At 40.6% G+C, this 13,467-nt stretch overlaps 1 protein-coding gene across 7 annotated transcripts in view; it reads right to left on the minus strand.

Moving 5' to 3' along the window:
* The window catches only part of dennd5a (DENN/MADD domain containing 5A), a 115,779-nt gene that overhangs the window by 65,195 nt on the left and 37,117 nt on the right, over positions 1–13,467 (minus strand). For 5 of the 7 annotated variants that reach the window (XR_012382796.1, XM_005166611.6, XM_009303572.5 and 2 more), the window contains exons 2-3: positions 11,527–11,636; positions 6,917–7,589 (exon numbers count right to left, since the gene is read on the minus strand). Coding sequence is in view for 6 of the 7 variants with exons in the window: in XM_005166611.6 (XP_005166668.1) it covers positions 6,917–7,589; positions 11,527–11,636 (783 nt within the window). In the remaining variant the exon portion in view is untranslated. Of the gene's footprint in view, positions 1–6,916; positions 7,590–11,526; positions 11,637–13,242; positions 13,315–13,467 lie in introns of all 7 variants that reach the window. The other 2 variants (XM_001340126.10, XM_009303571.5) reach the window with 1 other exon arrangement.

Consider the following 13,467-nt stretch of genomic DNA (forward strand, 5'->3'; position numbering starts at 1 on the left):
TGCTCATCTCAAGGATTCACATACATGGAAAAAGGCCAAGGTATTTATATGTGCTACGATTGCGCATGTTATTTTTAGAACGACGAAAGCTATCTTGTTTTTTCCACAGATCACACACACCCTGCTGTGTATAAGAGCCGCTCCATCTAATGGCATCGAGTGCGTCCACAAAACATTACAAGCCTTCTGGATACTGAAAGAGGATGATGTCATTTCTAGCCAATCATATTTATGCTGCATCACCACCGTCCGCCTTAACAGGGGGGACTGTTGCTAAGCAACAGCACAGCAATGCATCCAGCAAAACCCCCTATCGTTTTGTAGTTGCCTCCTGTAATTTGTTCCTCCTTGTTGGGGTAATTGATCCAATCAGCTCATCTGCCACCAAAACGTACAACAATCTCACTATGACCCTTTCAATTCCATCCTCCTGAGGATTTCCAGCAGGAATCACTGACTGGGAAAATTAGCGCATGTAGCGTCTGAATCAAATAAAGCACACGCAACATGATGAATTAAGTATGATTAGGATATTAAAAAGTGTAATTTTGAGAATGCCACACTGTACATTGCGATTTTTATGATGAAACAATCATCCAACATACGGCCTTGAATACAAAAATGAGCATCATGTTTTCGCAAACGTATTGATGTAAATACTCCACAGAAAGCTGTTTAGTTACCAGGTGCTTCTAAACAAAGGGTTGGGCTGTGATTTTGACAAGAATGAGAGAACAAAGCGCTAAGATGAGCTCACACGGACACTGAGATGGAGAGAGAGTGTGAAAAGAGAGAAGGAGCATATCGCAGTACACTGCAACACTACCGTCTGTTTATTCTGTTGACTGAACCCAGCCTGTACTGACTGAACAAGCAAAAACTAAAGATGAAATTAATGTTTGTGTGCCTTTAAAGGGCACCTAGGTTACCCCTTTTTTCAGATTTAAATAATATTTAACGTCCACAAACCGGGATTGAAGCGTCTTCTTTTATAATTGTTCTGACACGCGGCTGTGCTGATGAAGTAAAGCTGAAGTAAATCGCTGTAAATAATTACACACATACTCTGTTTTAAAACACTTTAAACATGTGAAACTTACTCTTAATCACATTTGATGATGATTGCTGATCCTAGCGAACAGAACAGACCTTTTATTCCCGGTTGCTTTGCGTATGTCTACCTGGTCTTGTTGACATATACACGCGACTACCGGAACATGTTAATGCGCGCAGCTGTCAATCAATTCGGTGGGCGGGGGGATCGCACACCTACGTAATGGTGCGATCGATTTGAAAACAGCTCCAATTGGCCGACCCTTTTTTTTGTAGTTAAATTGAAAAAAAAGGACTGGGTGTGTTCATATCACCCCAGTATGACGGTCTATAAACTATACCAACACACAGATCTGTCCAAACACCTTGAAAAGTAGATTTTTTACCATAGGTGCCCTTTAATTTATATGTGGGCATGGATTAATTTTTTTTATCTAGATTAATCTGACTGTAATCTTGGAATTAATCTAGTTTAAAATGGCTTATTTGAATTCTGCCGAAGTTATTCAGAATATGTAGGCCTTTGTCTTTGAGAGCAGGTTTCTCAAGCCAGGTGGCGCATTAGACCAGGGGCTCATCTCCTGCTTCCAAAATGCATCACAAACCGCTGGAGAAACTGTTCTTTATGATAATTGGTGATGAAAATAAATGATGTTCAATAAGATGTACTTGTGTTTACTAACTGTTTATTCAGTTAAACATGAGTTTTGAACTGTAGGCCTACATAAGCTCAAAACAACAATTTTTGATTACATTAATCTGACTAAAGTCATAACTGAACTAAACAGAAATGAAATTAAGATGTTAATAAGACGAGGGGGTTCGGGGGTTACCCCGGTTCGAGGTAACTGTTCATAGTGTGAGTACGGCCCTAAGTTAAATAATAAGCTAAATGGCTAACATGAATTTTATTGAGAGAATAGTTGTTTTTATGTGCTTTAGGAAGGCTGAACAACAGTGTAGATTCATTCAGCGTCATGTCTGAGTTAAGGTTGGGCCGATAGATGATGCCATCGTCCATCGCCGATGGCCAATAGACAACACAATGCTGAGCCAGCATTGCCGATCCTCCGCCTCGCCCCAGTCGCAAACCCACTCCCAAAAAATACACACTCAGTCCCCTTTTTGCACTAATACGTCTTAGTGTTAAAACAGCCCTCCGTCCGCTAAAAACGCACATCCCGTGACCAAACACACACAGACACAAGTGGTGCTCACTGCAGAGCCACACAAACACACGGCCAGAGTAGGCTCCAGAGACAGAGAGCAGTGCACATTGGACAGTTTATCAAGGATGTACCGCTGGATCGCGTCTCACTATAGTTGCTAAACGTGATATTCAGACATCCCAAATCTCCCAGAAGTTCCAGGGGTCTCTATGCATTTGCAGGACTCATAATGCCCGCATCGTGGGATGTTGCATTTTGTTTAGAAATTAAAAACTAATTGACGTTTGAACCAAACAGGACGACGTCAATGTCCAACATCAGACAGACGCTGCATTTCGGTCACTTTCCAACGCAATTTAAAAACAAATATCTAATTATGTTACAGGTTACCGTTGTGTGGACATTACCAATATGACGTCTATCAGTATGCCATATGATGTTGCCATACCTGACGAATAAACGTCAGTATTTGTCTCCAATATGACGTTGGTTTAAGATGTTGGCTCAATGTTGGATTTTGGTAACTTTCTAACACAACCTAAAATTAACAAAATATCAACGTCATAATTCGATGTCAAAACAACATTATCCTTAGATGCTGGCAACCTAAATCTAACCTAATATTAACATCTTAAGACGTTGTGTGTCTGCTGGGAAAATACACTCACAAAAATGACTTTGCTGCTTGTTCAAACTACTTATCGTGAGCTGAGACAACACAATTCTTGAGATTATTTTTGAGGACAACTCAATTGTTTTTTGTTCAATCCACTAAAATTTGTTAAATTAACTATCTATTTGTAAATAAATGTGTGTTGGGATAACATAAATGAATTGTTTGGAACCCTGCATTTTTTACAGTGTAGTTTTCATTTTTGGGTGAGCTATCCCTTTAAGATCATTAGATTTAAATTAGCTTTATTTGGCAGCAAAGAGCAATGTTAGGTTCTGCCAAAAAGAGATTTACTGATTTAAAGTCTCTCCGTTCACTCACTTTGGTCTATTAAGAACAATAATTTATGACCAAATGAGTTATAGCCAACTCATTAGAAATTTACAGAATCTTGATGAGATATCTTCTACTATTAAATGAGAATTTTTACATGCTTGCCAATGGGTGAACAGGTTGCAGTAAAACTTAAAGAAACACATTCTCTGTCTTTCTTATTGAGATTCTTATTGTTATTAGTATTTTACATACACTTACATACAATACATACAAGACATACGCTTCTCAAACCGTAGCAAAAGAATTTAACATTTTTTCATGAACAGTTACATTTAGGGGCCCTGAGAAAGAATATGGGGAGGTTGTGTCCATTGCTAGTAGAAACGTCAAAAGTATTGACTTCAGTACTGACATTTTAAAAACGTCTATTTCCAGCTAACATTTGAGCGATGTTGAGCACGTTCTTAAACATGACTAATTGGCCATTGTGTTCATGCGCTTAACAGATATGACTGCGATTGGCCCCGAATGTCATCGGTTTACCACTCTTCATTGCTGTTCATTAAGTGCAAACACCGATTAACAAACACTATAGTGAATCAAAGCTGCGTCATTCAGCTGATCTGTCTATGAGCTGACAAGTAAGCGAGCCGCTGATGGATTGACTTATCGATGTGGCTTTGAAACGCTTCAGAGTCCTTGTATCTTTATTTGCACTCGGTGAACAGTGGTGATGAGTGGTAAACTGACCTCTTAATCACATGTGCATGTGAACACAATGGCCAATCATTGGTGTTTAAGAACCTGCTCAACAGCGCTCAAACATTAGCTGGAAATGGATGTTTCCACCTCATTCCCGTAAAACTTTATTGTTGGAACCAGTTCATACTTATATGAATTATACATGCATATTGACTGTTTATTTTGACAACCCTACCTGCTAGTACTGTCGATACTAATAAAGCAGATCTCGGGGACCTCAAAGTGAGTGGGTCCTTAGAATCAAACTTTCCTCCATTAGTGGTGGCCCTGGTTCCACCCTTGCTGTAGAGTCATTCTTATGTGAATGACTAAGGTCATTTTGGACATTTCTGATGCTTGTTTTACCTGTAATCTGCAACATTGCAACTATGAAGTGAAAAAAACTGATCTGTATAAGCACTCTTCCCTTTTCAAGGTCACATCTTATGATACCACATCCTGTTTTTGGTTTGTTTAGATGTCTTTGGTGCAGATTCACTAAAATCTGAATATGATATGTTCCGGGGTTCTGTTAAAGCAGACTGAGACTCATCTTTGCAGGGCTCTCTGTTCTTGGATGCATTCTTGATGGGTCTACTTGGATCAGAATCCCAAGACCTGACCCAAGATCAGAGCAGGTTTTGGTCCAAAATGAAATCCTCAGACATGAGTTGTGTTTGATATTAGAGGCCATAAGTCTCAGGTAATGTAAAGATAAATGTGATATTTTCATATCAACCCAAATTCTTTTAAACTAAGGGTGGACTTACAGTGGGTCACGCTCTGGTGCATTTGACCCCCTTTTCTGGTATGTCCGACAAGTGTGAGCGCTCCAGATCGTGCCCAGGCACAGTTCAGTTGGCTGGCCCTGACCCGGTTGAAAGAGGTGTGCCAGAGCACAGTTTGGTTGGGCTTTGGTAAATATACTGTTGTAGTGGTAGTGCAAAGCACTCACTTTTAAAGGGTCACGAAACACCAAAACACATTTTTTGAGCTGTTGACAGTCGTATATGTGTCCCACACTGCTAAAAACACTATTAGGACACCTATAATTCACTAAAAAGTGTAAATTGGTTGTTTTTGCGTTATTTCAAGCAAATTCGTACTTCCTGTTTGAAACGAATTTTTGAAGCTGCGTCACGGTCATGACATAATAGCGTGTATTACAGCGTGCAGACTGGACGTCTGTGCCAGAGTGAGTCTTATTACATCTTACAGTGTGATGCATTAATGCATGAGTAAGGCTTGGTTCAAACCAATCAGCGCGCTCTATTGTGCAACTTCATTAATATTCATTAGTGTCACCGTGTTGACGCCACGTTGTGTTGGCAAAACAAGCGTGAAGTGTTGCTTTTATAGTTTGCTGCAGTTAAGTTTTGTTTTCATTTTCTCTCTGTGAGAGCTCAGCTGGATCACGTGTGGATTAACAGTGTACGCGACGCGCGACAACAATAACTTACGTGTCTAAGGAGGAACATTGTTTACCTGAGAGCTGTTCTCATCTGCAAACGCTGAAATCCGGATTCGCTTGTAAGGTTAGTCTCCTCTTCATAAAGACGCGGCTCTAGTTGCTGGTGATTGTTCTGTCTCTACAGATTTGGTAAGTGAGCGACCAGTGCTCTTTGTTTATTCAGTTTGTTCGTATCGAATTAAGTTAACTATTGCACTGAGTGCAAACATAGCACCGCATTTTGTGACCGGAATAACACACGCGGCTTTCTGACGCTACCTGCCGAGTGCATCTAAGTTTCCGGGAAATGCAGAGTTTTTTTTTCTCTCATTCGCCGTGCGGTATCAAACATTGCATGAAAAATACACGCTTAGAGCAGATCCTCGAATCAAATATCGCGTTTGTCGCGAGGGACTTGAATGAATTCCCTGAATGAAAGAGCCAAACTGCAGTTAAAGTCCAATATTTAATAATTTGGCAAATAATTCGACTACAGATGTCCATGTAGGTTAAACACCATCACTTTCTTATGTGTGTGTATTTTGACTGAAACTCGCGCATGCCCAAATAGACACTCCCACACCATCCCACTTTAGTTCCTCCGACACTCCCCCTAAACAGAGCTGGACACGCCCACTTTTCTGACTTTTTCCAAAGTAGAGGTGTGAAAACACCCTGCTGAAACGAGGGGGTTTCATGGCCCTTTAAGGGACTGTTTCATATCATAGTTTCAGCAGTCTCCATTGTACGGAGAAAGAGCGCTTATCTTCCTAACAGAACAGTCGCATCATCGATGATGTAAGTATGCTCGGGTATGCTCAGAACAGGTAAAATTGCAGTGTGAATGCAGACCAAGGGCATTGTGTCTTAATAGGGAAACATCAAATTCTCCAAAACTGCTTGCCAAGTTTATGATTAAATTTCATATTCGGAATCACCAATAAAATAAAAAAAACAATTGTCTACTTTTCTAAACTTTCTAATCACACAAAATCAGTAGAAACTTGTGGCTGGTCCGAGCCCATCCCCCGGAGATTCGTCAGTCTATATCGATGGTGGCCGATTGGCTCCTCTACTAGAAGGTGGGGCTTCATTTAATTATTGACACAACACTTTTCCCCATTCAAAACTATACAAGTGACATGTCTAGTGGGTTCTATAGTCTTTGATATAAAACACACGAGAACTGGCTTTATTACATCAGATATTTCTCACTTTTCTCGCAGCTGATTGGTCCAGTTAGGGTCTGCGATCTCTGACCCAGAATAAAACCTGCAATGTAACAGGTTAGCAGTGTAGCACAATTTACCATGCCAACGAAACCAATCAAAACCAATCCACCTGCTTGAGCCCAAAAACTCAAGAGTTTGCTCAAACTAAGCGTGAAGTTACCTAAATAAGATTTACCCAAACCAGCTTTGTGCAACAGGCCTCTGAAGAAAAAGACTTTGGCTAGATTGTTCAAGAGCATTTAACTACAAGTAAAGCTAATGGATCTCGAGAGTTCTCCACCCCAGCAGCAGATCTACAGAAGTATGAAAGAGTGTTACTTACGTTGTGAGTACAGAAGGATCTGGATCTCCAGCAGCGCACAGGTGAAGAGCTGCAAGATGTTCTCCAGCCCTAGCAGCTCAAACACCTCCTGAAGGGGGAAGTCAAAGAGGGGCAGCTCGGCTGTGCTGGGTCTCTGACAGATCACTGGCCTGTAGACGCCTGAAAACTTCAAGGAGCGTCCGGCTGGTGGCAGTGGGACCTCATAGAGGACATTGTAGACATAGCTCTCCAGCGGCAGCGGCGGGGGCTGAGGTGAGGTGACGGCCTGATGCAGCTGCTCCAGAACCTTCCTGCAGGCGTGGGCGAAGGCCATGGGGGTGATCAGGCAGATGCATTTGGACACGTACAGCGTGTCCCGGCTGATGTCGTATGAGTTGAAGCGCTGCAGCCTGGACAGAGCAGGGGAGGCGTGCAGTTGTTGCGTGGTGGGACGGGGATCTTCTGGACTGCGAGGCGTGGGTGGTGTGTGCAGGATATCATACTGTTCCGCATTGTGCATGTGATAAAGTGTCTGCATGGCACTGCAGATCTGTTTGCTGGTCACCTCCTCAAAGAAAGTGAGGGCAAAGCCGTACGTCCGGGAGCCGTCCTCTCTGGTGATAATGAAGGAGTGGAACTGGGGCTCACGGGTGTCTGTTTGAGTGCGGAAGGACAGGCCTTTTGGCATACAGAGCTGTGGAGGAAATGATAAAACAAGGTTTAAGGTATGCCAAAGATTAAAAAGATCCCTAAATGCACCTTTTAAATAATCTCTTTTGACACATTAGTATAGCATCCATGCATTCTGACTGCCTGATATGGTTATGTCCATTTTAAGACTGTCAACAACCATGTTTGGTTGATTAAAAGACATCTTTGCATTTTCTGTGCAAATATCATATTTTAATCAAATGTATATGTAACCCAACCTGCTCTGAGCTGAGATTGAACCGGAGATTCTTTGTATGAGAATCGTTTACTCTAAGGAGGCTAAAGAACATGGCCTCTAGCGTCTATCACTAGAGCACGTTTATGGCCCGTTTCCACTGAGTGGTACGGTACGGTACAATTCGGTACACTTTTATGGCTGTCTCCACTGTCAAAGGTACCAAAAAGTGAACTGTACCATACCACTTTTTGGGTACCCTTTCCGAAGGGTACCTAGCACAACAAAAAGGGTACCAAAAGGCGAAGCAAGACACTCAGCTGAAGGCTATTGGTTTACAGAGATGTGTCACCAGCGCAAACACAAGCAGGAGAACTAAAACAAAGTAACCACCATTTTTAAAAACACAGCCGAGACTTAAAGAGCCCATATTATGGGTTTTTGAAAATGCCCTTCCATGTAGTGTGTAACACAGCTCTAAGTGAAGTAAAGTATCCAGCTAAGGTCTAAATCTGTAAGAGTACAGTGTTTAAAATGGTTGATTCATCTATAAAAGAGTCGACTCATAGTGCTTCAAACGAGTCGCCTTGATACCGAGTCATTAGGTGTTTCGCCATGACGTACTAACGAAACCAAGTTATTCACGTGCACGCGCAAACCCGGGAGATTTGAAACCTGCGGCCCCGCCCTCTGACGCAGAAACCCAGACACACACACAAACACACGCACACAAACATGCCGGTCGATTGAAGTCACACTGCAGATGGATATTATCGAGTCCCTACCCGAAGATGAAACCTCAGCATAAGCCCAGCTTTAAGCAGTTGGAAACTACTGGAAACTTCTGGAAACTACATGCTACAAAGAATACTTCATCTGCGTTTGTTAAAGGAAGGATCAGTAAAGAGTAACTTACTGATGGACGTCAGGATGGGTTTCTTCCTCCATTTCTCAAGTGTAAGTACGTGCGATTAAAGTTGTTGCCTCATTTACTCTAGCTTGCAAATGTATTTAGTTGTGATTTGTTACTTGTAACCGCGTTTACTGTATGAGGTTAACTCGCTTTATTCTCATATCGCGTGCAAAGTCACGTTAAAAATGCGGCGCGTGCTGCTTTGTTTCCGGAGCTCCGTAGAGGAGGGTAGGGTAAAAAAGAGCAGAGTGAGACAAGCTAGAAGATCTCCTCAACAGTTTTTGGAGTTTTTGCTCAATAAAATAGTCGTCTGAATTTTCAAGTCCATCGTCTGTATTTACATTGACCCACTGGCAGCTAAAATCCACGCCTACACTATCGAGCGTGTATGAACTGTGATTAATTTAATATTGCTGATTAGCTGTTGGGCATTTCACTCTCTCACTGAAGGCAGTCGACCAATCGCAACAGACTGTCATCGGTCCAATCAGCGCAGATTAGCTTCGCGCTAAGGAGGGGTTTGGGAACAAATGAATCACTGGACGATTCATACAGGAGTCGCTGGAATAATTAGGTAAAAATAAATGCAGATTATAAGACCATGAAAGTGTTTTTTGACCTTGCATGCGTATTAGACTGTTGTTGGAGACCCTTACAACCAAGATATGACCCTATTTCATGTATAATATGGGCTCTTTAACACCGGAATAATATATACATTTAATAACGAGCCATGATCGACCAGAGCTTAAACAAACCGCCTTGATGAACAGCCACAAAGCTAGGAAGAAGAGCAGAATCTACCCTGTGCATCTTAGTTGTTTACAAGGCCATCTAAATAGCGAGAGGTTTCGCTTTCTCGCGTGAGCATCTATATTTGAAATATTGAACTTCTTGAGCTGATAATAACGCGCTCGTAATTATTAAAGCACTTTTGAAATCCGATCTTTTTAGAAACAGAGTTAAGCACGAAAAAAACAAAAACACACGTAGTAGCAAATGATTCTTTCAGCAACCTAAAACATGAACAAACTGCCATGCTTAACTATTATAATCACCTTTTGGACTATTAAAAACTTGAAATGACAGAATTACTTTTACATGTGCTGGTGAAGATTAAAGATAACTTACATTGGTACCTTCTTAGCAGTGGAAATGGAAGCCTGATTAAGATGGCCCATACCATACCGTACTGTACCACTCATTGGAAATGGACCATTAGAGGTCAGTGGAGTGAGGTTTACCTGCACAGGACTTTGCTAGCTGGTCTCCATTACATATATAGACTGTCTTAAGGGCATTGTTAGCTATTAAACGCAACACCACCTTTAAAGTGATGGTTCACCCGAATATTTAGGGCAACACTTATAGAAACCAATTCCCACTATTAACTAATGGCTTAATCCCTGCCTATGATTAAGATATTGGCTATGTATTAGTGCTTATAAGATCATACAGAATATGCTCTTTACTCTACATACCTACTCCAATCTAAAACCTTTACCCACCTACTACCCTAATTACGATTAGCGAATTAGGAGTTTATTGAGTTAAACGCCATAGTTAATGGCATAATAACAAAAAATGTACCTTAAAATTGACATTTGCTCACACTCAAGTAGTTCGAAACGTTAATAAGTTTCTTTCTTCTGCCGAACACAAAACAAGATATTATGAAGTATGTTGGGAAAAAAAGCAGCCAACAAAAAACAAAAACAAAATAAATAATATGGAATTCAATGTTTTTCAGTTTTTTGTTCCAACATTTTTCAGAAAATCTTGTTCTGAAAATACACTCAAACGCGTTTGGAAAAATGGAGGATGAGTTAATGCTGGTAGAAATTTCATTTTGGGGTGAACTATCCCTTTAAATGCCTTCTTGCTTGTATAAGGTAATATATATTTGGCATTTATGGCTTGTAGTAGAATAAAACGCATCTTTTTTTGAGGCATAATGAACAGTTTAGTCTACTCTAAAAGCTGAAGTTGAGTGGAACTGAACACACTGAAGGCTATATCGATTATCTCAGTAACCATGCGCGTAAACATTTTAAAGGAGCTTTAAAAGAGTTTGATTTACCTTCAGTGACTTCAATCTTTAGATTATGTTTACTAAGTGTTTCAGACCTTTAGAGTGCTCTGCATCTTTCACTGTTCCATTATTGTGGCTTTGCCTTTCTGTTTTATTCCAAACACATTCAAAAACATACTGTATATAAGCCTAGAGTCTCACACTGAAAGGAATATATATATATATATTTGTCAGTCACTGGTTAGTTTATTGACAGTTTTCACCTCATTATGGTTACACTTTAGTATAAGGGATCAATTCATACTTGTTATGAATTATATTTGCAAATTGTGGCAGGATTCTCCCACTTTGGTCTTGTTAATTCTTGTTTTGGTGGCCAGACACTAGTACTGTCTTGTCGTGTATGTCGTGGTTGGTTCAAGTGTTCAAGTGAGTCTGGTTGGTTTCGGTTGGGTAAGGTTTTTTTTTTATCATAGACTCTTATCTTGATCTTGATCCTTAATGTAGCGATTTTGTAATGGCAAGACAGTTTACTGGGCTGGCTGACTGAAAACTAAAAATCTGCGTGCATATAGCCCATAAACGTCTAAAATATGGTCTGTTGTAAACTGTTGTCTTCGATAGTAGAAAAAAATAAAACTATGGAAGTCAACGATCAAAGGTTTCCAGCTTTCTTCAAAATATCTTCTTTAATGTTCAACAGAAGAAAGAAAGCCATACACGTTTGGAACAAGTAAAGGAAGACTAAATGATGACAGGTTTTTCAAATTTTGTGTGAACTATCCCATCAGGTCACTCACCATTCCCACTGCATCCTGGTCAAAAGGGTTCCACTCCACATTGTCAGGATAATGCGCTAGAACCTTCGATTTAAACGTTCTCCGCAGTGGACTCTGCTCAAAATTCTCACCTGAAAAAGACAATCCAAGACAGACAGAGAAAAGGAAAGATCAGCTAACAAAGCTTTTTGCTAACACCAATCCTAAGTTTCATACCAATAGACTGATTTCACAGGGCCGCCATTTCAAAGGCGAAACCGAGGCTGCGATGGGAAGAAACCTAAAAGTATCACACTGGAACATAGTGTTCCTGGCTGTATATCTTATCAGCACAGAGAAAGTGACACAAATTTATTATGTCAACGCCTTCCAAGTGACCCGAAAGTCCGTAGTGAAAATAAAAAGGGATATCCGACCTCGTTTTTAGCTAAGTTAAGCGAAATGGCACTAGTTAGCTAAAGTTTTCTTTCCCAAACACACGTTTTAGATGCCGTTGATCAAACTCAAAGTAATAAACTGATTCTTTTACTATATTAGACTTCTCACAATACTGAATTTCGCTACTGAAATGTATTATTAAAAAAACTTTAATTTCCAGCTAACATTTAAGAAACCGTTGAGCGCATTCTTAAACAGTGCTGATTTGCCGTATCGTTCACCAGTGCTCAACAGAAATGACTATGATTGGCTGTGAAGGTCATGCGTTTACCGCACTTCACCACTGTTTACCGAGTGCAAACACAGACAGGCGATCCGCTGATGAATCGACTGATCTTCGCTGCTTCAAAACGCTCCAGAGTCTGTGTATCTGTGTTTGCACTCGATGCAGAGCAGTGAACTGATGACCTTCACGACCAATCACAGTCATTTCTGTTGAGCACAGGTGAATACTCTGGCAAATCAGCCATAAATTTGACATATTTAAAAATTCAGTACAGGAACAACACTGCTACAGATAACACAAGGGTGTGCTACAGAGGACTGCATTGTTTTATCGCTCACTGGGTTACATAGGCATACATTTAAAGAGGTTGTGATTTTGTCTGAAGCCTAATATGCTTTAAAAACATTTAATTAAACTTAACTTAATGATATTAAAGTGATGTTTACATCATTTTTACTTTGAAATTGTGGCAACAGCTGGAGGTTTGTAGTCCACAGCATGTTGCTGCAATGTTTACAGTGCTGATCCTATACTTCCGGGTTTCTTCCCACCGCAGCCTCGTTTTCGTGTTTTAAAATGGCGGCCATGTGAAATAAGCATATTCAAACATATACTGAAGTGCGTATAAATCTTCAGGAAAAAGACAGTCTAGAAAGTTGCATTAAACAAAAAACAGAAACAAAAACAGAAATCAAATATAAATCAAAGCCAAAAAGTGCCAGAACAGTTGAAGCAGAAAAGTGTCAGAAATCACGTGGAAAAAGACGTGTCTCGAAATTTACAGCCCACCAAGTAAACCACCTTGGTGACAGTTCACCAAGCAGTGACTGACAAACAGTGCTAATAACTTGCTGCTGCCGAGAGAGCAACAGCAAGAGGAGTTGAAGTGGTAAAGGGCAGGAAGAACAGGTGATCCCACACTACCTGACCGGCAGGCAGGCATCTCACACACATGAACAAACAGCGGTGCAGTGAAAGAGGTGCGTGGAGAGGTTAAAGGTTAGCGGACACTGTGCTTGATTGTGAAACGAACAGGAGCTTTTGACTGCAGCAGTAAGAGGATGGAAGGTTACCTTCATTTGCACTCGCCAACTTTCCTCTGGCGCCATCTGTGAATTTAGTAGCCTGAATATACTGGCATAAAGCTACACAACAGATAAAACAGTGTAATTAATCATTTACATAAGGACTGGTGAGAAATTGTCACTTATTACTCAATTCATCCTTATTTCAATAGTGCTTTTAGGATGTAAATTGTGTCAAAGCGGCTTAACACGGAAGTTCTAGTCAATAGAAAC

Source organism: Danio rerio, chromosome 7, assembly GCF_049306965.1.
Source record: "Danio rerio strain Tuebingen ecotype United States chromosome 7, GRCz12tu, whole genome shotgun sequence".
Taxonomy (NCBI): Eukaryota; Metazoa; Chordata; class Actinopteri; order Cypriniformes; family Danionidae; genus Danio; species Danio rerio.